The sequence below is a fragment of the Durio zibethinus genome, chromosome 18 (assembly GCF_047325235.1).
Source record: "Durio zibethinus cultivar Kanyao isolate XHJ-2024 chromosome 18, ASM4732523v1, whole genome shotgun sequence".
NCBI lineage: Eukaryota > Viridiplantae > Streptophyta > Magnoliopsida > Malvales > Malvaceae > Durio > Durio zibethinus.
In genome coordinates this window covers 12,108,974-12,136,179 of record NC_143179.1, presented here as the reverse complement: position 1 = coordinate 12,136,179, position 27,206 = coordinate 12,108,974, and the positions used below count along the sequence as shown (strand labels likewise).

The 27,206-nt window shown below is 32.6% G+C and overlaps 1 protein-coding gene and 1 pseudogene across 8 annotated transcripts; one reads left to right on the top strand and one right to left on the bottom strand.

Moving 5' to 3' along the window:
- Positions 1-5,332: 5,332 nt before the first annotated feature.
- LOC111299615 (inositol hexakisphosphate and diphosphoinositol-pentakisphosphate kinase VIP2-like) lies at positions 5,333-21,247 on the top strand. Of its 8 annotated transcripts, none has more exons than XM_089747595.1 (30): positions 5,333-5,749; positions 5,940-5,999; positions 6,316-6,362; positions 6,959-7,042; positions 8,145-8,208; positions 8,603-8,756; positions 9,570-9,640; positions 9,897-10,001; positions 10,443-10,535; positions 11,183-11,257; positions 11,912-11,997; positions 12,780-12,986; positions 13,072-13,171; positions 13,258-13,328; positions 13,853-13,934; positions 14,195-14,353; positions 14,710-14,752; positions 14,969-15,051; positions 15,228-15,290; positions 15,369-15,443; positions 17,159-17,284; positions 17,478-17,719; positions 17,858-17,902; positions 18,489-18,555; positions 18,895-18,966; positions 19,238-19,491; positions 19,615-19,672; positions 19,861-20,032; positions 20,202-20,272; positions 20,697-21,247. In XM_089747595.1, exons 1-30 carry the CDS (start codon positions 5,666-5,668, stop codon positions 20,958-20,960), a joined length of 3,177 nt encoding a protein of 1,058 aa, XP_089603721.1. In that variant the 5' UTR covers positions 5,333-5,665; the 3' UTR covers positions 20,961-21,247. The 8 variants fall into 8 exon arrangements, with proteins under 8 accessions (XP_089603721.1, XP_089603725.1, XP_089603720.1 ...); XM_089747594.1 differs by having other exon boundaries at positions 5,402-5,767; XM_089747599.1 differs by lacking the exon at positions 8,145-8,208 and having other exon boundaries at positions 5,359-5,749.
- Positions 21,248-24,339: 3,092 nt separating this feature from the next.
- On the bottom strand, positions 24,340-25,468 carry LOC149513736 (18S ribosomal RNA; annotated as a pseudogene).
- Positions 25,469-27,206: the final 1,738 nt, after the last annotated feature.

The following is a 27,206-nucleotide window of genomic DNA, read 5'->3' as shown; positions in this document are numbered from 1 at the left end:
ATCAATCTCATTTTCACTATAATCACCTATTTTGTTCTTTTTTACAGTTCTAGCTTTTTCTTTTCTTACAATCTTCTTTTTGTAACTTTATTAAATGAATCTTCAAAATCTATCTTAACTAGATATCATCAACCCTAAAACTTTTTTTTTTTTTGGCTAAACTCATTATATTTTTACCTTATTTCCTTTACCTCATCATCATCATCTTCATTTTCAAAATTTATCCTCCACAAGCTCTTCATCATCATCATTATTTGGTTTATTCACATTGAACATATCACTTTCTAAGACATCCTTAAAGACACCTAATTTTATCTAGGTTGTTCATTTCGAAACTTACTAAGTCAAGTTCTACAAATTGAATCCAATTGTTAAGGCCCATTAAAAATTAAATTTTTATTTATTTCTTTTTTAATAAAAATTAAAAAAAAATAATAATGATGATGATGATGATGATGATAATAATAAAATAAAAAATAAAACAAATAGAGAAAGCAAAGTTAAGAAAAATTTTCAACACAACAAAAGGCTGACAGCTAAAATCAAATTGCCAACCATCTTGCCATTGTCACCTTTTTTAGCATAATGACTGGCTAGAGCTTCGAAAGTTTTTCACAATCCTTTAAATTCAGGGATTGAAACTCTCATATTGGCTTTAAAAATGAGCCAATTTACATACATAAGAAAAAAAGCCAATTGAGAAATTAAATAAAAAAAAAGAGACTTTGCTAAAGAATCTACAACTCTCATTCGACACCTCTAACAGACTTCAACCCACTACTAGTCCCTCCGAACCAAAATAACCCAGTCCACCATTAAGAGTACTACATGATATCATATACCAAACTTAAAACCAACACATCATTAATCCTTGATAGCTGAACACTAACTTGACCCTCACTATCACTCCTGTTTCAAGCCCTAACCCACTGCCATAACAACAAAAACCCTTGAAACACTAGAACCCCTCATCTTATCATTACCAACAACTACATACAAGCACCAATATTGACTAAAGCCACTAATTAGTAACCGAGCGTAACCCAAACCACCAAAAAGTTGTTCACCCACAAAGACCAAATCTTTTACAATATCTCACTTAGACACACGCAAATCGTAAAATCACAAAAAAAAAGAAAAATCACATCATTGGGAATGAGAGAAGTAGTGCTAGAAAAATAAAAAAAAAAACTTAAAGTTTTGGTTTGGGTAATTTTAAGGTGTTTTTAAGTTGGCTTTTTCAAGGGAAATAAAAGGTCTTGTACAAAAGAAGAACATAGAAAAAATGAAAGCTATTGGAGGGGCATGAGAGGGTTGTTTAGAATGTTGAAGCCAAAGCTTTTAACATAAATCTATAACATTTTAGAAAGTCCTTTTAAGAAAATCAAGTTTAAAAAAAGGAATAGAACAAAAAAAAAAGTTGAAGGATGAGTTTGGAAGAAATCTGACATCAATCATCGGTGGTAGATGGTGGTTGGTGATTGGGATCTGGGTTTAGGACTAATCTCTTGTAGTTTTTTTAGAGAGTTTAAGTTTTTTTTTTAGAATAATGGATGAAATGAATTGAAAAAAACATTGACTTTTATAGCCACAAAAAAAGGGCAAGATTAACATGTGGACTTTGAATTGGGGTCCACATACCCAACCCGTGACCACTATTATGAATTGTCCTTGGATTAGTCTAATTGAATCACCACTGAACTATTGAACTTTGGATGAACCATTTCTGAATCGCTTATGAATAGCTCTAGATTGCGCCTAAACCATTTGAACTAGGCTAAATAGCACCTGAACAGTTGATCGATCATTAATTGATCGATTTTAGTTTTTTTTTATTAATTTTATATTTATATTTATATTTATATTTTATATATTTATTGAATACATGCATGCTTAAAATTTAAATTTGTTAGAGTATGGGATATTCATTAAAAAGAATTATTAAATGAAATGTTAAATTAAAATCTATTTATATAATACTAATTTTATCATAAATTTAATAAATTTTAAGGAAAAAAGTAAAAATAATAAAAGAAACAATTAAAGTGACAAAAAAAACTTCAAATAATAAATTTTTAAACAGTTGTGAATGTGCACTAATAAATAAAAATTTTTTAAGTTTTACATGAATGATGGTAATTTTAAAAGAAAATACAATACTATTTACTTCAAAAAAAAAAGATAATAAAAAAATCGAAAGCATAACACTTTAGGATCCTTCTTTTTAAGCATAAATGTAGATTGAAATAAATGATAAAAATTTGAAAATATTATGAATATGTAATTTCCTAGAAAAGATTATTTCTTAATTTTACTAGAATGATGAAAAATTCAAAAAAAAAATACAAAAAGGAGTATATTTGACATCAATGCTCACAAAATAAAAGAGTAACAAAGAATAAAAATAAGAATAATTATTAATTAAGAAATTAACAAAGAACTTTTAAGTGTGGGAGCATTGAAAACTGTCTTAATTATGAAATTACAAAAAATTGCAAATGAGTGATTTTTAAAAAGGTGTCTACATGTAAAAAATTATCTAAATTTTATCCGAATGATAAAAATTTTGGGTAAAAAGTTCTAATATCGATGGTTTACATTTATTCCCAAATAAGAGAAATATAAAAAAATATAATAAAATATTAATTAGTTAAATTTTATTTTTATAAGATTTCAATAGATCATATAAATAAAAGGATAATCATTAATCAACTATGAGATTCTGAAGGGAAATACAAATGAGTAATGTTCTCAAGAATTGCAAGAAACATGTTTTGTCTAATTTATTCCAAAATGATAAATAATTTATAAAATTAAAAATTAAAACCAATTTTAAATCTCATTTTCATAAAGGATAAAATTTTCAAATCATAAAATTCTAATGATCACAAATAAGTGATCTTAGAAGAAAATATTAGGAAATAAGATATTTTTAAATTTTGTCAAAATGATGAAAAATTTAAATGCTTTTATAAAAAGAATTAATTAAATTGTTAAAATTTTTTTTTAAATGAAATCATAAAAGTTTTCATCAATTTGACAATAGAGCTTCTTTAAGGAAATGAATGGATTTCTAGAATAATATTGAGGTGAGAAAAATTTTAGGAATTTTACTAGAATAATGAAAAAATCATACGAATTTTAAAATTTGAATAATTAAATTTATTTAAAATAAATGACCATTTAAGTAAGATCATTTTAGAAAAACACAAAGTTAATTGGTATCATCTTTAAACATGTAATATGGAGGAGCTAAACCTTCTCCACGCGTAATTGTACCCCAAACTTAACTCTGTAATGTAGACCAAAACCTATCTTTTTTACGAAGTCTTAATTGAACTTAGGATTTTGTTAAAAGGAGTAAATTTAACTTGGTGACCAATCACACCTCAATAAAAAATATTAGTGGTGATTACCGAATTTTTTTTTACATTTAGTTATCGAGTTTCAAGACCAATACATTATGACAACCCTTCCTAGCCCCATTATTTCCTATGTCGCCCTCCTTATCCCTTTCACTTTTTAATTCATTCTCTTTAGCACATTGTCATCACTTTTACCACTAATTTTTGGATCACAACCTATTGGTGCATCATTTACAATACTACTAGGTGGCATACCTACATTTGATGCATCAATTTTCTCATTCATTTCAACATATCTACTACCACCTTTTCCACCTATCTCATCTGCCACATTTGAGACATTTGAGACATTTGACACATTTGGCATATTAATGAAAAATTTTATAATTTCAATTATAAAACCCTCATGCTCCATATAAACATGTAATTGTCTTACACTAGTGATATGGTTTATTATAGTGATAAATGATGTATTATCACAAGCTATCCTAAAACTAGTTTCTAACTCATGTCTAGGTTCAAGAAAAGAAAAGCATTTTATAGTAGCATATTTAGCTTCTTCAACCATGTCAGTCAATATTTCATAAGATATATAATCAAGATCAATAGACCATTCAAGCACATCTCTGCCTACATAGGCTAAATTAAGATTTCTTACAAAATTTTTGCCCAAATGCATAAATAATGCATACTATACCCAAGCCATTGTCCTGATAGAACAAAAAATTAATAAATTGAGTATATTTTATTATCTTTACTAATACTATAATTGCATTAGTGCAAGCAAGTATACTGCAAATGGGTCTTAAAAGCAAACAAGAATAAAAATAACACTAAACCCAAAGAATAAAACAAAAGTAAGATAGTACCTTTGACACAATTTCATAATACAATAAAAACGTTAAACATTGAACATATATTTTTTAATTTATGGTAAAGCATCACATAACCCAACCCAATATGAACAGTATAAAAATACAATATTTAATCGACCAAAAACCATAAAATACCTTAAAAAAACAAATATTAAACCAAACCTAAATACATTTTAGGTTATATGAACAAACGTAAAATTTGGCTCATTTGAAACCTAAAGCCAAATGTCCTAATTTTTGAATCAATATCTCATTTTATAAACTATTTCTAATGTCTTGCTTTCAAACCTTAAACCCACATTGACTCTAATTACACCCTTTGAATCGATTACTCTAATCCCAATTTCAATCACGAAACTCATAATGTAATCTCACTTTTGAATCGATTACCTTAAATTTTCAATTTAAAACCCTTAATACCACACTCTAGTCCCATAGTTTGAAATGATTGCAAAAACTTAATTTGAAATCCTAACCTCTTTTTGTTTCTTTTGACTAATTTTTTTCTTTGGTTTTTAAACCAATAGTTTTTTTTTTTCAACATATCATGCTTCTTGAAATCGTTGTTTTATTTAAAAATTTTGCTAAAATTATTTAATTAACTTAATAAATAAAAATAAATTGAGTTTGCTCACAAGCTATAGTGATTTATTCATTTGCAACCCCAAATATTCATTGACAACCCTAAAATTTTTAACATTGATAATAGCAATATAAATTGAACTAGTAGATTAAACCGGTTTTGATCTAACTGAGAATTTGAATTTCTCACAACCATTATTAAAACTTAGGTTCCACAACCTCTTTAAAGATAATATTTTGTCATACAAAATTAGTAATAAAATTGTACCAAGTTATGGACACAGACAACGACAAAATTTGTCAAAAGTCCTTTTCTTTTATTTTTCTTTCCAAATAATTCCAAAAGTAAGCTCTCCGTTAAAACCTTAAACTTTACACGTCGCCTTCACAACGCAAAAACCGTCAACCGCTAGCATATTCCAGAATCCCAAATATCTTGTCTCCAAACATCCCCTAATTAACAAATAAAAAATTAATTTGATTTAAAATAAAAGAAAATAAAAATCCTTTGCTTTTCATTTTTTTCCTCTTAAGACGTTCCATTTCCTTTTTGGCTCTTTATATTTCTCCCGACTTACTGAGCGGCAGCGCCTTGCTTTCTTTCTTCTTAGCCCAATTGTTTTCTCTGTTTTTTCCCGTTTTCGCTGCTTTTTAACCTATACCAGATCTCGTGTACGTATTCGTATACATATTTCGCATAAGAATACGTATATCCGGAAAAAGTTCCTTCTCCGGTTGGCGTTGTGACGGTGATTGGAAGCTGAAGAGTTCCGTTGCGGTGTTTTTTTTTTTTTTTTCTGTTCATTGAGATTTTTTTTGAGAAAAAAGAAAGGAAAAGAAGAGATGGGAGGAGGAGGAGGAGGAGAAGAAGAAGAAGGAAGAGGATATAAGAAGATAACCGTCGGAGTTTGCGTCATGGAAAAGAAGGTGAAATGCGGAAGCGAGGTTTTTTCTCTTTTGTTTGCTCAAGTTGTCTACTAAGTATATCAAAATTATGTTTTTTTATGAAAAGATTAAGAGGAGTGTATGATTTATATAGTAATAAAATGTAGTATCCATTGCTCTGTTTTATTGCTTAAATTTTAAGTTTTTAAATTTTTTCTTGTTTTATTTTCAGGTTTTTTCAGCTCCAATGGAACAAATTCTGGACAGGCTTAAGGCTTTTGGCGAATTTGAGGTAGATCAGATATACCTTTTGAAGTCTAAACTTCAATGAATCTGAATTATTATTATTATTATTATTATTATTATTATTATTATTATTAGTTGACTAGAAATTTAAATACCGATTCCTCCGTTAGTTTTATTTCTTTTTTTAGGATAATCATGATTTATATAAATGGAAATGTACTTTTATGTAAATTCTGTATTTGTGTTATGAAGGCTAGGCAGTTTGTTTGTGTGTACGTGTGTCAGAGTGAATATCTTAAATGTTATGTTGTTTTATTCTTATGGATTGCTTGCATTGCAATGTTTCTTTTTTTTTTTTGTAGATTATACATTTTGGCGAAAAGGTTATTCTTGAAGAACCTATAGAAAGGTACATTCTTGGTTAATTAGTTGAAACACTGTGTCTCTGATTTATATTATGATATGGTTGATAATATTGGTTATAATTGGTATTATTGATGTCTTTTTCATATTTTATTTTTTAAATTTCAGTGTTTGAATGTTATCAATGATAAAAAAAGGAAAAGTAAAAAAGCAGTGTGGAGGAGATCCACAGGTTTGCAAATTAGATGTCCTGTTGAAAGCAGTAAATTGACTAGTTGCTATTATGTTGAAAATTTTGATTTCTTTCTTTTAGCAGTTTTTTCTTCCTAATGATGTACTGGTTTGACATTTATTTTTCTTCCAAAGATAGAGTTTGAGTTGAGTGACTCTGTGACTTAAGATCAGTCCTTTCTTGTCTGATATTTTACTCTCTCGCTCTCTCTCTCTCTCTCTCACCTTTTGTTAAAAGGTTCTATGATTTGTGGGAGGGAATTAAGTTAGAGGAAGAGAGAGAAAGACATTTATCTGTGCTTTACTGGTGGATGTACTTTTTTATATCACTCTAATGTTCAAGATTCAGGTTGTTTCTCTCCCCTAATTGGGTCGAGAGGTTATAATTTGTTGTAATTTTGCTAATTTCAGGTGGCCAATCTGTGATTGTTTGATTGCTTTCCATTCCTCTGGATATCCCCTTGAGAAGGCTGAAGGATATGCTGCTTTAAGGAAGTAAGTTCTTTGATATTTTATTTGTTTATTTGTATGTGTGTGTTCTGTGTGCATGCTTAGAATAAGGAATTAATTTCTTTCCAAATTTCAGGAAATTAAACCTAATATTAGATTCTAATATGATTACTTAATTTTAATTTTTAATGTGAAAAACTTAATGATTTCAAAAACTTTTGACTGTCATACTTTACCTTTGGCAATAAACCTTCCGGTGATGCTGATGGCTATTTGAGCTGTTAATAAGCCTATCTTCTTAACAATTAATACGCTAAATGTTGGCCAAATTACATCTTGACAAGTTAGAGAAGAATTTACAGACAGGAGATTATGGGCGAATATCCGGTATGTTCTTTTGAAATTAATATAGATCTTAAATGAGAATCTATAATGAAAGCAAGTAAAGTAATTATTTATAGTAATTTTGATTGGATCTTGGGTCTAAATTATCAAGCATAAGTATGGTCTCTACAAATATTGAGAAGTATTAGGTCTATACAAATATAAATATATTTAGGTCTTGATGGAGATGGAGCATTAGTGAATGCTGAAGAGCAATGTATGTACTTTTTTTGAAAATGTGAAGATAGTCATGTTCAAGGTGATGCTTCAATTAATTTCTCTCTAATATAGCTTGGAAAAGTCTAAAATTTTGATCATGCATGACTGAAATAGGAATCACCTCTGTGCTGCTGTTTTATTAAGTGCCATGATCTCCACTAGTGGCCAAGCATTGGAGTCTTTTACTAGAGTGTAGACCTGCACTAACTTTAGCCTTATTTATAGTGAATTTAACTTGCATCAAGCCATCTGTCTAAGTCTATCATCATCGGACTATTCCATCTCAACTATATAAACGTGTATATATATATATATATATATATATATATATATATATATATATATTTAGGCAGAATCATCTTTTGCAGATTGTAGAAAGTTGATTTCTTTCATAGTTTATAATTTTTTAATCTACATACTGTCTAATGGTTTATTTCCATATTTTGATCATTCTAGTTCATTGAATATGAACAATTTGCTTCTCTTCTAACCTAGCAAGCAGTAATTAATTACCTTTTGCAACTGTTTCTGCTCTATGATTCAGACCTTTCCTTGTAAATGAGTTGAACCTACAACACCTTCTTCATGATCGAAGGAAGGTATATGAGGTATACTTACTAAACATCCATCTTGGTGTTGAGATTTTGATCCATTATCAAGTTAGGAAAAGTAAGACCACTCTCCACCTCACCTAGGGACTTTGTGGCCGTTATTTTTTAGCTCATATCTGTTACTTTTATTTTGCCCTTGACCATTTTCCTTTAGGATGTTGAGAGAGGGGGACTTAATAGGGGCTTGGTTCTCCTGTCTGCTTCATAATATCTTAATTTTGGAAATTTATTAAGGCTAGTTCTATACCATAATTGGTCAAAGCTTCTATTCTTTGTGTAAAAAATTATCCTTTGAGCTCAGCTGAGAACTAATTATATAAATGGTTGAAATGTATGATATTAATATAGCAGTTGATTGACAAAGACTAACTTATTTATTTTGGGATTCAAGCGGCTTGAAATGTACGGAATCCCTGTTCCAAGATATGCCTTTGTAAATAGAGAAGTACCGTATCAAGAGCTGGATTATTTTATTGAGGAAGAAGATTATGTTGAGGTCAATGGAAATCGTTTTTGGAAGCCATTTGTGGAGAAGCCTGTTGATGGTGAGTTTGGTCCTTTACTCCTTATATTTACCTTTATCTTGTTGCTTCTCACCAATATTCGGAGAATGAATTTACAATGGTTCTTTGTGGCATTCTTCTTGTTTCCATAAAGCCTGAACTTACCATGTAAAGAGTATGTTAAAGCATCTTTTCTGTTTGGTCATGAAAAAGATCAAGTGGTGGACATTTCATCTATTGGCTATCAATTCATTCTTGTTACACAAAATTTAAATATGTTCTTTCTGCATGCATATAGTGTGAGGTGAGGGTCAATAAAGTTATTGTGTGTGCATGCATGTAGAGAATGATTTTTTTATGCCCTTATTATGGACTTCTGTCTAGCCTCTCTTTGGAGAGGGGGATATATTGATTTACTGAATGGCGTGATTTATAGAATGTAAAGGTCGGGCTTTCTTAGTTTCTTGTAAAATGGTTTTAGTTGAAAAAAAAAAAGAATTTGTATAAGAATATAAAATTGTCTTCTTATTGAGTTTATGGTAAGAGTTGTATGACAACCACCCAGATTATGCAAATTATCAAACATATGCATCTAGTCATCTACAATCCTGTACACTTTCCTGGATCAAGTTCAAAATTATCTTTTCATTTTTAACATGTTCTGTTCTTCAGAACTTATGCACATTTAAACTGCATGCAATTAAGTCTTGAAACCTAATGCATGACGCTTGGGAAGGATTCTTGTTCTTTGGTACTTCATAATTGTAATAGCAACAACTGTAGCTCTGGTTTGATTGGCTGACCCTATTTTAGTTTGTATGTATGCTAAAGACTTTATTTTTTTCTTGCTTGTAGGGGATAATCATAGTATAATGATATATTACCCTAGCTCAGCGGGTAGTGGCATGAAGGAATTATTTAGGAAGGTCTGAATACCTATCTTGAACTTTTGGCTACAACTTTTTTTTTTTTTTTTTTTTGTAATTTTTGCAGCTCTGATATGGATTTTATAAGCATTTGGAAAATGCTGTTAAAGTTTTACCTTATTTAAGGTGCAAACAGCGGTTTTCTTATTTTATTTTTAAATGCAGCAGCCAACATGCTTAATAGCTGTCTCGTGATTCTTTTGATATTCTCTCTGGTAAATTTAAATTGTAATGTGTTATAGTTTTTCCTTTTTAGATAGGAAATAGATCAAGTGACTTCCATCCTGAGGTTAGAAGAGTAAGACGTGAAGGTTCTTACATATATGAGGAGTTTATGCCGACTGGAGGAACAGATGTCAAGGTTGTGCATTTTGGTGTACAAGTTTTATAGTTAATTTATTATTCTTTGATTTCGTAATTATATGAAACTCAATTCTTTTGTTGTGCATACTCTTGACAGGCTAAAAAAAATAGCATACCCTTTACATTTAACTGTCTTTGAATTGGGGGAGAATGGAGGGATATAGTATATCAGGCATAGCCTCATATTTGCTGTTTCTATGAATTTTAATTCAATTAGTTTAGGTATTAAGTGTTGCATAATTAGGCATGGATTTTTGTATCGGGAAGAAACATCTATTCTATTTGCAGACGACACATTGGGTTCTTATGTTCTTGCTGGAACCTTTTTTGAGGTTATGTTTAACTTTTAAGCATTGGCCAATACTGTTGCTACTGCTGCTGCTGCTGCTCTCTCTCTCTCATTGCAAGTTTGTCTGATCATCCTGTCATATGAATATAGGTCTACACAGTTGGCCCTGAATATGCACATGCTGAGGCTAGGAAGTCTCCTGTTGTCGATGGTGTTGTTATGAGAAATCCTGATGGAAAAGAAGTATGTATTTGGTAATATATTATCCAAAGCATGTTCTTTGCTTCTTCTCTTTGATGTACGGACTTGAGTACATGTTCAGAAATCCCAATATTTGATCCTTACAGTTTCTTGTCAATCACTTGTTTCTTTGGCTATTCTTGATTGCCAAGCAACCTTTGGCCCTTAGCATTTCAGTGTTTTGGCGTGTGGAAGGATGTTTTGTTTGCAGACATCTAGCATGTAGTTTCAAGTCAAAGCTATGTGGAATAGTTTTTATCATCTTTGAGAGTTGAAGTGGATGTTGAAGCCACATTTGGTTAGTTGGACTCAAATTATCAGGATAATCACTTGTTTCTTTGGCAATTCTTGATTGCCAGGCAACCTTTGCCCCCTAGTGTTTCAGTGTTTTGGCATGTGGAAGGATGTTTTGTTTGCAGACGTCTAGCATGTAGTTTCAAGTCAAACCTATGTGGAATAGTTTTTATCATCTTTGAGAGTTGAAATGGATGTTGAAGCCACATTTGTTTAGTTGATGTGTGGAACATATAGTACCAGTTCATATGCAGCTAGTTTTTTTGCTACGATAATAGATTCAATGCTGTTAGACTTACACATCAAGGTTGGAATATATTATGTTTAAAACATATCTTTGTTACTTAATTTGACAGGTCAGATATCCTGTTTTGCTGACACCTAATGAGAAGCAAATGGCAAGGGAAGTTTGCATTGCATTTAGGCAAGCGGTATGTCAAGTGAATCTCCTTTACAACAGATGCCTTAGTGTTTGACCTTTATGCTTTTATGGCCATGTATTTTCTGCTATATCTACTGGAAACTACTTGTATTTGTTTTTGTTTTTCTTTCCACTTTGGCCTTTTGTCTTCTCATTCTCATGATCCTTTGGCGCATGAATTTTGCTAGAATAATGTGCTCTTAGTAATTCTTTTTGCATTGAGACCATGTCATTTGGTGAAAAGTTTTATTATAAGCTCATATTACCTTCTTGAGATATTATTTGCACTTATTGCTATATCATATATTTTACCATCATGTTTTAGCTCTTAGATTTTTTTTAGTCTTCAATTAAGCATTATTTAATGGGAATACAAGATTTGTTTACATGTTGAAGTTACTATCAATTGGGTTTATGAAGAATGGTTTCATGCAATTGTAGAAAAAACATATATATACGTTTTTTTGGAGGTTGTCTAGATGATGTTGCAGTGATAATTGCACTTCTCACCACCTTTTCTTATTAATTAAATATAGAAAGGGTAAGTTATGAATTATGTTCTTCTTGAGGTTGACAGAAATGCTTAATATATCAAGATTTCTTTTTCTCCATTTTAATAGTTTACATGGCATGTCCATTTAATAACCACTTTGGTTTCTTGCAGGTTTGTGGGTTTGATCTTTTGCGTTCCGATGGGCGTTCATATGTTTGTGATGTGAATGGATGGAGTTTTGTGAAAAACTCTTACAAGTAATGCTAATTATATTTTCTTTAGTCTTGTGATTATACATGGTGTTGTTCATATAGATAATTTTTCATTTGACTATGCTACATATTGTCTTGAATGCAGTAGTGAAATCACAGATTTTGTTTTGTATATGTGTGTAAAGTTCCTTGGCCTCTTCATGGTTTAATTTAATTATCCATACGTCATGTATCAGGGACAGAAAGAGGAGGAAGAGAAAATAAGCATGCGTGCATAGTGGCCCTGAATATAATGATGTCTTTAAGTGCTTCATATTGCTGTTGTATTTCTTCTTCTCTTGTCTATTCTCTGTGTGTGCTTTGTTGTGTCTCCAATGGAATGTAGATAATATTTATTGGTCAATGAAACTAAGTCATGTTTAACATGGTCATCAATTTTTTGAATTTTTAAAAAGAAATGCTGCTACATATGTTAGATGCAATAAAGTTGAGCTAGATTCCACTGTCGACCTAAAGTAAAATATTCAAGGTGTGAAAAAGTAAATACTGCAGGTCAACCATGGGTTTTGGCAATAGCATTTTTAGGAAGATAACAAAATTTTTTTTTCTAAAGTTGTCTTTCTCTCCTTATATTATACGTGATGGAAAAAAAGTTTATTTAAGGCTTACACGTTTGTTTCATTTTTACATTCTTTTAGTTAATTTCTATTGACAGGCTGATTGGTTGAATTGATGTGTTTATTTTTCCTCTGTTCTAAACTTAATACAGTCGCATTCTTTCTTGTTTAATGTTGTGAAAAGGACTTATGGTCTGTTTTGTAATACAGGTACTATGATGATGCTGCTTGTGTGTTGCGGAAGATGTTTTTAGATGCAAAAGCACCTCATCTTTCCTCAGTAATACCACCAACTTTACCATGGAAAGTAAATGAACCAGTCCAGCCTTCTGAGGGACGTACTCGTCAAGGAAGTGGAATCATTGGCACATTTGGGCAGTCTGAGGAGCTACGTTGTGTTATAGTCATTATTCGTCAGTATGTTACTATATTTTCCTTGCTGTTTTTCCTTGGTTTGATATAATTCTTTGCTTTTCGTTCTTAAACTATCCTCAATGGGCAGTGGTGATAGAACTCCCAAGCAAAAGGTGAAATTGAAGGTTACTGAGGAAAAGCTTTTAAACTTGATGCTAAAGTACAATGGGGGACGACCCAGAGCTGAGGTGATTATTTCACTACTTTATTACTTGTTTTCATTCAACAAATAAATTCTGTTGTCCAAGCACCTGTTTTTTTATTGCTTTTTCAGACAAAACTCAAAAGTGCAGTTCAATTGCAAGATTTGTTGGATGCTACAAGAATGCTTGTACCCTGTTCCAGGTAGGTCTTCTTACTTCATAGTTTTTCCTGATCTAGCAAAAACACTTTCAAACACTTTCAGAACATCAAAAGGAATGAAAACAAAAGTTTATAATAATGATTTGTTACTGGACAGGAAGAGGAGTTGCAACAAATTTAGTAGGATAGGAATGGGGTTGCTTTAAATGAGGCTATATTGTGGACACAGACTAGTGATTTTATGTTTTAATTGCATGAGAGAAGTTGGGAAGGTAATTAGTATTTGTTGGTTAGTTTAAAAGGGGAAAGACGTGATTTTGAGGGCTGAAACCAAAACAAAAAAAGAAATAAATTTAGCCGTCGTCTGGTTGTTAACAGTAACTTTGAAGGCCTTCTTTCTTTATTCTTTTGTGGGGTTGGGGGTGGGAGGGAGGGTTGTTAATACCTGAAGCAATATCTGCGTATGCTTTTTAATTTTTTTGTAAAAAAAGTACATAATCAGTTGGAACTTTTGAATTTATTTAAAAATCAATAGTGATTTAATGTTTATTATTTATGTGATATAGATCAGGCCGGGGAAGTGATAGTGAAGCAGAAGATCTTGAGCATGCTGAAAAGCTTCGCCAAGTTAAAGCAGTTCTTGAGGAGGTTATCATCTTATCTTGAAATTACTTTCCTCTTCAGTCTACAAGCTCTAGTACATTCATTTTATTCTTCTAGTGACTTCGCTCTTGAGCAGACCTCTGTATTGTGATCTCGTGGATGTAGAATTTCGTGATTCCTTTTTCTTCCTTTATCATAAATGTATCATTTATATATATATATATATATATATATCTATATATATATATATATATAATTGTTAATATGGGCTGGCTGTCACACATAATAAATGTTTTGGTTTCCAGGGGGGACACTTTTCTGGTATTTATAGAAAGGTTCAATTAAAGCCCCTTAAGTGGGTTAAAGTTCCAAAAAGTAATGGTGAAGGTGAAGAAGAATGGCCCGTTGAAGCTCTGATGGTTCTTAAATATGGGGGTGTCCTCACGCATGCTGGGAGGAAGCAGGTAATAGTTATGAACCTCTCATGCATATATTCCTATAGTACTAGTTCAAGTACTTCTTATTCAATTACTTTATAGTTTATAAAGAGAGTCACTTTTCACTTGAGAAGTCAAACTATCCCATAAAATTAAGAAAATTATTTGAATTTGAATTTAAAGTGAGGATAGTATTGAAAAATAAACAATGAGAATGGTTTATTGAATTTGAAGTTGACATTCATTTTAAGACATCTAAGGTTGGAAGGAAATAAATTCATTTTGGGCAGGGTGATAAAAATTTAATCAAATATCTGTTACTTCACTTGTTTGTTTTCCTTTTTCTTTTCTCTTTGATGATTTTGTCTCTCATATCCATGCAGGCAGAAGAATTGGGAAGATATTTCCGAAATAATATGTATCCAGGTCATAACAATAGATCCTTTTATCTTTGACTGTTAATAGTTTTCTGCAGCCTGTATGGCAGGAATGTGCTCATTGTAGACATGTTTGATCTTCTTAGTATTTGTTTAAGTTAATCTTGACTCCCTTGACATTTATGTTATATGTGTCAGGTAGATAAAATAGTGATGAATTCAGAAGCATGCTACTTTTTGTTGATGAATTTTTATAAAATTACAGGTGAAGGTACCGGCCTGCTTCGCCTTCATAGTACATATCGTCATGATCTGAAAATTTACAGTTCTGATGAGGGCCGTGTGCAGGTATGTCTTAAGTCTTAAATAAATGAGTATATATGTTTTATTTAATTTCTTATTATTCTCAAATTGTATTGATCTTTCCTGTATATGCTTCAATTCTTTTGAACTCAGTTGCTATATGCTTATCGTCATTACCATTTGGCATCATTAATAGGTTTGTAAATTAAATCATTTAACAGATGTCTGCAGCTGCTTTTGCTAAAGGCCTGCTTGACCTTGAAGGGCAGCTAACACCAATCCTGGTTTGCAATATCTCCTTGTCAAGTGTGTTCTGCTTTTTGACATTGAATTTGCATGACTGAGTTGGTTATCTTTTCAAGGTCTCCCTTGTTAGTAAGGACTCCTCTATGTTGGACGGACTTGAAAATGCCAGCAGTGAGATGGAAGAAGCCAAGGTTTATCTCCTCTTGCACTTGATTTCAAAAGCTGTTTTTGTATCATGTGATTACTCAGTAAAACAGAATTTCTTGGCTTTGTACGTGTGATTCAGCAAAATAGTGATTTAAATTAATAGAATAATAGTAGAGCTACTGTGGAGTCACACCACAATTAGCATGGCTTCTTACCACAGTTCACAATAACATAGATGAAAGTTTAGTCTCAAATCTACCTTCAAAAGAAAGATTACAGCCCTTTATATACGAGCCCTAAGAAGGCGAGTTCTTAATAGGTTACATCTAACGAGGTGCTATCTAGACTCCATTAAGAGTATTTAATGATGAAGCAACAGAAAAGAAACCTTCTTCGTCGAGTATTCTTAAGGTTGAAGTAATTGAAGATAGCTACTTGTAAAAATGCACCTAGACACTATTATTAGTCAACAATACAAAATTATATTAGTAAGAAGTAATTATCAGCCTAATCAAGTTCTCCAGTTAAGCCTTCTTCACCTCCTTGCCAAATAAAAACTGGTTTCCTCCTTTTATGTACTTTTAGAGGCTTGTTGGACCCTCTATCAAAATGATTTGATTTATCCATCAATTGGTTTCATTTTAAAGTTTTGGCTACAAACAATACTTTGCTGCATAACCTGATTATTTAAGTATGGTTGGACCAACCGGAGAGTTTTGAATAAGCTGGATATAATCGGGAGAGTCAACTAGTTTCCTCATGGATCCACATGAAAATTTTCAACCTTGCATCAATCTATCAATTATTTGTTCTTTAGTGAAAGTTTAGTGTCAAATTTAGAACTAACATAAAAGTGCAATATATCTTTCTTTTAATGTGGATGAGCAAGATATAAGCTTTCTCAATCATTAGAGGAATGAAAAGATTCAATAGTAAGAGGAAGCATGTGCAATTTCATGTACACGTTGGAGTTTCAAAGATGGGGAAAGCAGACATTTCAAGCAGTCCATATCTGATTTTTTTCTCACTGCCTATTAAATGGAGCATGACTTTTCAGAGAAAAGGCATGAGCAACCTTTTATAGTTTTGGTCAATTTAAAGTGAGGAATGTAACTTGGAATGGTTGAAGTTGACCCCTAGATTGTTAAGGCTATTGATGCTGATGTGAGTTATTTCTTATGCATGTCTTTGTGAATTGGGTTTAATAATCTGTAAAAGAATCACTCCACCTAAAAACTTTAAGCAGTTAGGTGAAAAGCAGAGGGTCCAGTTGTAGGTTCATACTTTCCTTAACAAGTATGCTGCTTCATATGCAAGCCCATGATCTGATTAAAAGCATGGGTAAAAGCACAGATCCTTCATAAACCTTGTGTTGAAATTTGATTCAATTAATAAGCAGCTATTATTGAAACTCTGAATCACTTGATTAAAGAAACTTTGGTACAATGTTCAAGAACAACCAAAAAACTTAGCTCTAGGTGTGTGCTTAAAAATGGGTTTATGTGTGGACATGCCATTTAGTTATGTGGTCATTAGTTTTCACCTTCTACAACATCATATTCTGTATAGTTAAACATAAGACCTGAAGTACCTTGTTATCTATTTATGGGTTCCATAAGTTACCACCCTGCCCTCCCCCTAGAACAGGTTCAAGGATACACATGAATGATCATGCAAGGTGGTAAAACCGTTCTTTCATGTTTAACAATCTGTGAATCCTTTTGAGTGCTGCTTTAGACTTTCTCTCTGCATTTTGCAGGCTAGGCTGAATGAAATTATAACTTCTGGTGCAAGGGCAATTCATAGCAATGGAATATCTGAATGTCCTTGGATGACTGATGGGGCTGGATTGCCTTCTAATGCTTCTGAACTCCTTTCCAAACTGGTAATTTCATCATATCAATTAAATATGCAACACTGTAGTGACTCCTTTACTCCCTTTGCATGTTCTAGCTCATTTTTAAGTCATTTGAATGAGAGAAGCAATACAAAATTTTACTGCCTCAAGCAAGATCGATTTGCCCTTTTTCATTTTTATTTTATTTTCCCTTTTTTCATTTTGTACCTCTTATATACAGGTAACTTTGACTAAGAAGGTTACTGAACAAGTTAGACTACTAGCCAAGGATGAAGATGAGGATCTTGCAGAGACAAGCCCATATGATGTGATTCTCCCATATGACCAAGCAAATGCTCTTGGTAAGACTAATATTGACATTGATCGTATTGCTGCTGGATTGCCTTGTGGTAGTGAGGGATTCCTCTTGATGTATGCGCGGTGGATAAAACTAGAAAGAGATTTGTATAATGAACGTAAAGAGTAAGTATCTATCATTTCTTCTCTATCATATTTGTGCTGCAGGTGTCTAAATATTCTGCCAGTTTTATATTTCCTTTCATGTAGATTGTATGAAGCTCATTAAAGTGTTGACTTCACTGACATTGGACTTTCTTGCAGACGGTTTGATATAACTCAAATTCCTGATGTTTATGACTCTTGCAAGTGAGTAACTATTTCATTCTATTAACAAAATTTTTTAAGAAAGTAGTGCTCAATGCACAACAAATTTTATAATCCAGAAAGCATGTGTGTGGAAATATCCTTTGTTCCTGGTTTAAGAATTTGTGTTTGTCTTCATTTTTTTCTTTTTTGAAACTTAATTTCCTTCTTATTTATTCTTCGATTTATTCTTTTGAATTTGTTAACAGAAAATTGAAAATTGTCCATTCTGTTTTTTCAAGGAAATTGTTGCATGATTTTAATTGCATTCCAACACGGCATATCAAAGTTGAAGTGAATGTCTCCTTGGATTTAGGAAAATAACCCATCAATGATGATGGTGTAGACTGGTTGAGGGGCTGGGGATTGCATCTTGCTGCATTGCATATGCATTGTACCACATGACCATAATTTTAATGTTTGATAACAGCCTATTATGCAAATCTCCTAGAAGTCAAGCATGTTGCCTGTCTTGATTATAAATTTTTTAACATTCATAATATAAAAGGCTCCTGGCTCTGAAAAGTTTAAACGCTTCTACTTTTCTTTCTGAATGCTTATGTGTTTTTTGAGTGCCTATTTTTGACAGATACGATCTTCTGCATAATGCTCATCTTAATCTGGAAGGTTTGGATGAGCTCTTCAAAGTTGCCCAGGTAAAGATATCTTACCACCATAGTCCATAGAGAAATAGTGTTGATCTCTTAGAAGTTCTATTTAATCTTATGTTAGCTATACTTGTCTTTGATCTGCAACCTCTTTGTCTACATTGTCTCATTTGCTTGTTTGGATGACTACATCTTATTGCTTTTTAAATTGGTTTCTCCTCTTACTGTAAGTCGATGCCTTTATAGTAAAAAATTACAATTTTTTAGTTCTGTTTGTGGGGAAAATGGAATATGCTTCTAAAAACACTTGCTTCCTAGGTTGCTTATTGACCACTACATCACTTTTTGTTGTAATTGTCCTGACTAGTCTGTGCATTGATGTGGCAGCTTCTTGCGGATGGTGTCATCCCTAATGAATATGGAATTAATCCAAAGCAAAAGCTCAAAATTGGTTCAAAGGTGATTCCTTGATGCATGTCTCTTTCAATTAAAAAGGTTTTGAACCAAAGATCATACTTTATGTTTACTGAATGACAGTACTAAATCAAATCCTAAAAAGCTAAATCTTGATGCAACAATTGATTGTTAAGGTTAAAAAGTCTTTGCACGGCTATTGATTCCTCCAACAATGTGCATTTGCAGGCTGCAGCAGCCTTTATTAACGTGAATGAAGTACTTTAAATATTGATGCTTGATTAAGGATGTCCTAATTTTTATTCTGTTCCTTTAGATTGCGCGCCGTTTGTTGGGTAAAATTTTGATTGATCTGAGGAATACTCGTGAAGAAGCCCTTAATGTTGCTGAGTTAAAGAGTAATCAAGACCAATGCTCCACATCAACCAAGACTGAAAAGGATGATAAGGATTTTCCACCAAATCTTTTTATCAAGAGTGATGACACAAGAAGATCTAGCACCACAAGTGAAATGTCAATGGATCATGATGATGATGATGATAAAGAGACCAAATACCGTTTGGACCCAAAGTCAGTATATAGACCTTTCAACTTGTGCTTTATTCTCTATATTTTAGCATATAGACCTTTCAACTTATGCTTTATTCTCTATATTTTAGTTTATCATCTTATATTTTAACTTTTCCGAATCAGGTATGCAAATGTAAAGACACCTGAGCGCCATGTGCGAACTCGCCTTTACTTCACATCGGTATTTGCAAATCTTAAAAGAGCTGACTAACCTTTGTTTTTCTATCATTTAACTTGTATTTTTGTTTGTTATTTAACATTTGGCCTAGCTCTTCAACCTTGACATGCCCGACTTTTCCAAATTTGCAAAGATAATTGATTTGTTATATATTTACTTGCAAAATAATTTGGCACCAATATGTCTGACAGGAATCTCATATCCATTCCCTCATGAATGTGCTTCGTTACTGTAACCTGGATGAATCTCTTCAGGGAGAAGCTAGTCTTGTTTGCCAGACTGCTTTGGAGCGTTTGTATAAAACGAAGGAGCTTGACTACATGAGTTACATTGTTATAAGGATGTTTGAGAACACAGAGGTAGGTGCCATATTTTATTTAATTGACGTGTCTGAGGATGGGAACTTCAACATGATTGTCCATGACCAGCCACGATAAACTGGTGGCTTTCACATTGAGTCCTTGACCTTTTTATTAGCTGAGGAGTTCTTATCCCGAGCTTATGTTATGTCTGGAATTGGAATTACAGGTAGCTTTGGAAGACCCAAAAAGGTTCCGCATCGAGTTGACATTTAGTCGTGGTGCAGATTTATCCCCATTGGAGGTAATATGGTCAGAATTGGAATATCAAACATTATAATGAAAACCTGAAATTTTATGCCTCAAACATTTTTCAAATTTATTTGGTTATTACCCATTTTTTGTGTTCCTTGTTGGGTGCATGAAACTACAGTAACTTGACTGGGTGCTTACCATGGGTTTACGTTGGTACTGAATGTCATTGGACTATGTAATATTGATCCATCTTCAGTTATTTGTGATCTTGGAAAAAAAATTGGTTCTTGCATCATGGTAGGATATAACAATCATGTTATCTTCATTGATTTGTGCAAAATTGAATCTGTTGCCTTGCAATTGCTAATAAGTCTTTGATACAATTGACGTCAGTGAAGCTTAAGATTTAATTAGTTCAACTTTATTGTAGAATTGAACAGCTGGAATGAGCATTTTCTTTACTATGTTGACAGATGAACGACAGAAATGCTGCTTCACTGCACCAGGAGCATACATTGCCAATAATGGGACCGGAAAGGCTTCAAGAAGTGGGATCCTATCTAACATTAGAGAAAATGGAAAAGATGCTTCGTCCATTTGCAATGCCAGCAGAAGACTTCCCTCCTCCATCCACCCCTGCCGGATTTTCAGGCTACTTTTCAAAAAGTGCATCTGTGCTTGAGCGTCTGGTAAATCTTTGGCCTTTCCATAAGAATGCTCATACCAACGGAAAATAACAAGTTCCTTCTCCCTTCTCCCTTCTTTCAACTTCTTTTTTCCATTCTTTTGTTGTTTCATAGTTCCTCTTACTATTTGTTTACCTCAAGCCCTTAAGCTCCTTTCTTGGCTAATATTTTTCTAACCATGACTTTCAACAACAGAAGAATGTTGTTGCAAGAGTGTTAAAAAAACTGCATAATTTTTTATCCGATACAAAAGAATGCTAAGGACGCCCATTAGTATTTTAACATTGACGTCTACGTGAATTTCCATGATAAAAGTAATATTTGCATTGGTTCTTCCACTTTGGGTTCGAATCAAAAAATTGGACTGCATTGTTTCTTAGGTTAAAAGTGGGGCTGCCTCGTGTTGGTAGGCTTTTATGCTTTAAAAATATGAGTTGGACTTGTAGGCCCAGACAATAGGTCTGATGAGCCCATTAATGTTGCATTTTAGGCCCAAACGAATCTTAGTTTGATTTAATTTAATTTCTTTTTTTGAACAATAGAAATTGTTTGATTTTTTAGGAAAAAAATGCAAAAGAAAAAGGAAAGCTCTGACTGGAACTAGATATATGATCATAATTAGATTGAACGTTTAGAATGTTTTAGGAATTAACATTAAATTTGCCATTGTACTAACATTTGAATATTGAATTTTACCATCGTATTTTAATTTTATTACATTTTACAACTCTGCTTTCAATTTAAGTGATTTTTGAATAAAAAATAAAAAAAATAGCATACGACATAAAATATTCCATTAATTCAAGTGGTAAATTTTTATTAATTTTATTATCTTTTATCTAATAATCAACGGGATATTCTAAATACACCATCAAATTTTTTTTTATATATTGTCAATTTTTTTTTTTCAAAAATATCTACATAGCAAATATCAATTTTATCTTTTAATAAATGATAAAAATATCTTCAATAGTTTATATACCTCAAAACCATCTTTATAAGTCTTGGAAATGAATTTTCGAGAGCTATATATTATTCTCGGTAATCCATTTACAAGAAAACAATATAATTCTCATCAATAAATTTTTGAGAATACAATATAATTTTAAGAAATTAATTTACGAGAATTATGTTACGTTTTCAAAAATGGATTTTGGAGTCATCTTGTATTTTCAAAAATTCATTTTCAAAAATACATAAAATTTTGTTTAAATATATATTTAATTATAAACTCTTGAAAACGTTTAACTTTAATTTAAATAAAATAAAAATATTTAATTTTAAAATAAATAATATTAAAATAAATAAATTTGATGTGCTAAGATCTCTAAACATCACTAATGATTTTTTCAATGTATGACTTAATTTTGACAATAAGGATCTCTAAACTTTAAGTCACCAATATCTTAGTGGTTGAAAGATAATGGTGGTCGAAAGATTAGAAGTTTTTGTTATTGAATTTATCAATTTATTGATAACATTGTTAAGGTTAATATTTTATAGAGTAGCATCTATGCACACACATGAGTCACCGATGTGTCCATTCTTGATCATATGTGCGAATGGAAAAGATATGTTAATTCTCAAGCATGCATAAGCATAAAGATGTTTTTATCTTGAGTTCAGAAACCAAAAACTTCATTTTGTCCATGCAAAATCAGAAAGCCAAGAAATGGTGTTCTAGGTCTTCTAGAGGCTTAAGAAAAAGAATAAGTTTATGCCATGCATGTTGAGAACATTGATTGCAATTCGATTCACACACTTTTCAATGATTAATTATGAAATTGAGCTTTTTGAAAATTGAGATCTGATAAGTCTTAAATCTTTTTGGATATATATTTTTGAGAATACTCAAGGCTTTTTTGAAATAGATATTTGAGAATCTTTGAGTCTTTTCAAAAATAAAATATCCAATAAGTTTTGATACTTCTTGAAATGAATATCTAAAAATCTTTTTGAGAGCGTTTGGTTTGAGAGAATTCATGCATTTTCCCATTGAATCTTACTAGTGGGTATCTGATTTCAACATTTAGTTCAAGGTAATTCGATTTTGGGAGAAAGTGATAGATTTTCAATAGTATCTAAAGTCTTAGAATCAGAAAGTCATATCTCCTTGTGGTATTCTAGGATTTTAAATGGGAAATTGCATTATTTTCTAAATTTGACTTGAATAAAAAAATTATGAAATAACTATTATCATTTTGAAAAGCATGTTTGAAAGTGATTGTAAGTCAATCATAGGTTTTTATTGCTAAATTTTTTTTATATCGTAATTAATGGCATTTGACATGAAAAATGCTTTCAATAATCTCGTTCAATTTTTTTGAAAATTATTTAAGGCATTTTTGCCTTAAATAATCTTTTCAAAAAAAATTGATCAACATTATTTAAGACATTTTCTAATAAAAAACACTTTAAATAATCTAAAAAAATTCTTATAAGTAATTTTAAAAAATAAGCACTAGTAGATGGGATCGAACCTACAATTTTATGATTAATAGTCATATGCTTTAATCAACTAAGCTATTTCAACCTTTTTATATTTTATCTCTTAAATCTTACAAGAAATAAAAAGAGATTATTTAAGGTATTTTTGAATAATGCCCTTAAAAAATATTAAAACACTAGAAAAGAGATCAAACCTACGACTTTATAATTAATACCCATATGCTCTAATTGACTAAGCTATTTCAGTTTTTTTTATAATTTATCTCTTAAATCTTATAAGTAATGAAATAGATTATTTAAGATATTTTTGACAAAAAAAACCTCTTAAATAATTCTTTTAAAAAATATTAGAGATTATTTAAGGTATTTTTGATCAAAAAGGCCTTAAATAATACTATTTAATTTTTGAAGAATATTATTTAAGGCATTTTAAACCAAAAACGCCTTAATAATCTTCATTAAAAAAATATTAAAGATTATTTAAGACATTTTTTATTGTCGTGAGGTAAGTTATTTTTCCTTATTGATAGTAGCGTTATAAATAGTAATTCAACCTGGTATGAGAATAACCGTTGATTGGCATAATTGATCATCGAGCTTGGTTGAAAAGCTAGTGGCGTGAAGCTACCATGCGTTGGATTTTGATTGAACACCTCTAAGTCAGAATCTGAGCTAGAAGTGATGCATACACCTATCGTTCGATTGCTGACCATATGGCCCGTAAGGGCACGTGTTGTAGGTACGACCCTCGTGGTGGATAAGTCATGCGGGCCTCCTTGGAGCTCAATTTTCATCAAGCGATGGATATAATCCTTTGTAAATGACTTAAATACGTGACGGGATGTTGTAAGTGCCAACATCTAGTGATGGTGTCTGAGGCAACGAAGGGCTAGCATCTGGCGATGGTGTCTGAGGCAATAATGGGCCAACATTTGTCGATGGTGTTGGATGCGATTGCCCTCACCAACCAAGGGCCAGATGTTATCGATGGCGTTTAAGGCAACAACCTACACTAGGGGCTAGCGTGTGCTGATAGAGTTCGAGACAAGTGTCACATTGAGGGTGAACCCATCCCTGGTCGGCATCATTTATGGTTAAGACTAGGAATGCATCTGATCATATTTGATCCCCCAACTTTCGTTCTTGATTAATGAAAACATCATTGGCAAATGCTTTTCTAGTTGTTTGTCTTTCATAAATTCAAGAATTTCATCTCTGACTATGAAATACGAATGCCCTTAACTGTTCCTATTAATCATTATTTCGATCTCGAAGGCCAACATAATAGGATCGAAATCCTATGATGTTATCCCATATGAATGAATACAAGCGTAGGCCTACTTTGAGCACTTTAATTTCTTCAAAGTAACAATGTTAGAGGAACGATCCAACCAATTAAGGCTAAAAGCAAATCATTGACTACGGGAAAGAGTAGATTGGTGCTCACCGTGAGATAGATAGGATAATCTAACCCTAGCTTTAACTACGAATATTTTAATTGCAATAACTTAAATATATGCTATTGAAGCTAGAATTACCATGACTGTTGGCACCAGACTTGCCTTCAAATGGATCATCGTTAAGAGATTTAGATTGTACTCATTCCAAACTCATAGAATCCGGTATTGTTATTTATTGTCATTACCTTCTCGTGTCAGGATTGGGTAATTTGCGTGCCTGTTACCTTCAGTGGATGTGTTAACCATTCCTCAAGCTTTTTCTTCGGAATCAAACCCTAATTTTTCGTCATTCATCATCACTATAGCAGGCTACTATCATAACTATTGAAAGTTGATAGGGTAAAAATTTGAATGATGTGTCATTGGCACAAAGGACGTGTGATCTATCGAGTTATCATGAATCGTCAAAGTAATAAGCAAAGCCTATGTCAATTTTTTATCTAATAAATGGATCTTTTTTAGAAGTTAGGGTTTGTTGCACGTATTAGCTCTAGAATTACTACGGTTATTCAAGTAGTAGATACCATCAAACAAACTATAATTGATTTTATAAGCTATTCACTGTTTCACAGTATAAACTAGTTCATACTTACACATGCATGACTTAATCTTTGAGATAAGCATATGACTATTGGCAGGATCAACTAGGTAGCATTTCTTTGGGACGTTGGCATCGTATGGGTCTTAATGCACCGACTGAACGATGGAGAGAGCCAACAAAAAGCACAAGTATCATGCATGTTGAGCACGTGAAATGCATAGCATCAAACAAATAAGGGTCGAAAGCCTACGCCTATAAAACATTTTGCATATGAAAACACGATCGAACACTTGTGCACCATTGCAGACATGAAGGTTGGGTGGCACACTTAATACACGGGGCATAATTGAAGTCTGACCCGTAGCCTCTAAAGACATAAGACGGATGAGGGATGGCAAGACATCTGATTTTCATCAATTTAGGTATGCAGCACAAGATCTCGATTGTGCCCTCAAGGTATGATGACCATATAGGGAAAGATTGAAGAGGATGATGAATCGACAGTTCAATGCATTGAGCATGGAACCTGTTAACATGTACAACTATAACATCACTCATATGCCCATTGTGTACAAGTGGCAGCATTCACGCATACTAGTCCACAACTTACCCGATCGATTACTTAATAAGCGAATGGAGAAAATGACCTACGAGGCCATGCCATAACTGTTTAACACAAGAAAAACACAAACAAGGGCCATGAGGTTACCCCTGCCATTCAACAAGCAACAACGACACACACCACCAATGTTTGGTATGATCGAGACTGAACAGGCAAACTCCTCTGTCACCACCCTAGAGGGATATTACCTGATTCAAGAACTTGTTCCTAAGGTCTTAAGCAACATCGACTGCATGCATAGGCTTGTCCAGGCCAAGGCATTTTTGTGGTTGATGAGAAAGGACCATGAGACCGCTAAATACCTAAGAGCCTTGGCTAGGCTAAGCCCACAATCGTAGTTTTTGCTTACACCACCCTAGGAAGTCGTTACCCGATTTAAAGACTTGGTCTAGGGTTTAGGGCAACATTAGTCGTAGGCACAGGCTTGAGCTCAACACTGTCGAACCACTTTTCTATATGCACGTCAGTTGATCGAGGCCATGGGTGCTTATGGGTTATCATAGCAACCAATCATCGGACAAAACAATTAGAAAGCATGCAAGGCTTAGATTTTGCTCCAGGGACATTACCATGGATTTATGCAATGATAGGCCCATCACATACACCTACACACCCCACGAGGGAAAAAGATGGTCGGACAACCACCCCCTAAAGAGTATGGGAGATTTTACAGATATGCTAGTAGTAGACACTAAAGTATATGAAATGGAGACATTTTTTTCAAACAAGCATATCCTGCATTGAGGGTCCACAGGTGCTGATAGTGGTCGAGACATGTGCCCACACCAAGGCCCAGCATGTGTCGATAATGTTCAAAGTAACTTTTCGCACCAAAGATCATCTTTTGTCGATGCTGATCGAGGTATATACTCACACCAATTTTCGATTGTGCTAATGCTGATTGAGGCATACATGTGTCGATGGTGGTTGAGACGAGTGCCTATACTAAAAGTCAACTTGTGTTTATGGTAGTCGAGGCAAATGCCCATACCAAAGATTAGCTTGTACCGATAATGGTTGAGGCATGTGCCCACACCATATGCCAGCATGTGTTGTTAATGGTTGAGGCCTTGGTCAAAGTTAGATTTCAAGCCACGGTGCACATGTTGGGCTCAGGCATGTGTTGGTGTCATATTTTTTTACTTGGGGCACCATCCCTAGAAAACTTGATTGGTAGCATTGAGGGTTTCGACAATTGAGGGTGAGAGGCCGGGGGGTGTGTGCAC

What these genes read in the sequence shown, in the direction of transcription:
- LOC111299615 (XM_089747594.1), top strand. Translation starts at nt 5,666, where the DNA reads ATGGGAGGAGGAGGAGGAGGAGAAGAAGAAGAAGGAAGAGGATATAAG. An exon ending in TTTGTGAAAAACTCTTACAA is followed by an intron (nt 11,998 to 12,779) that starts GTAATGCTAATT and finishes TTTGTAATACAG; the next exon opens with GTACTATGATGATGCTGCTT. An exon ending in AGCTCAAAATTGGTTCAAAG is followed by an intron (nt 18,967 to 19,237) that starts GTGATTCCTTGA and finishes CTGTTCCTTTAG; the next exon opens with ATTGCGCGCCGTTTGTTGGG.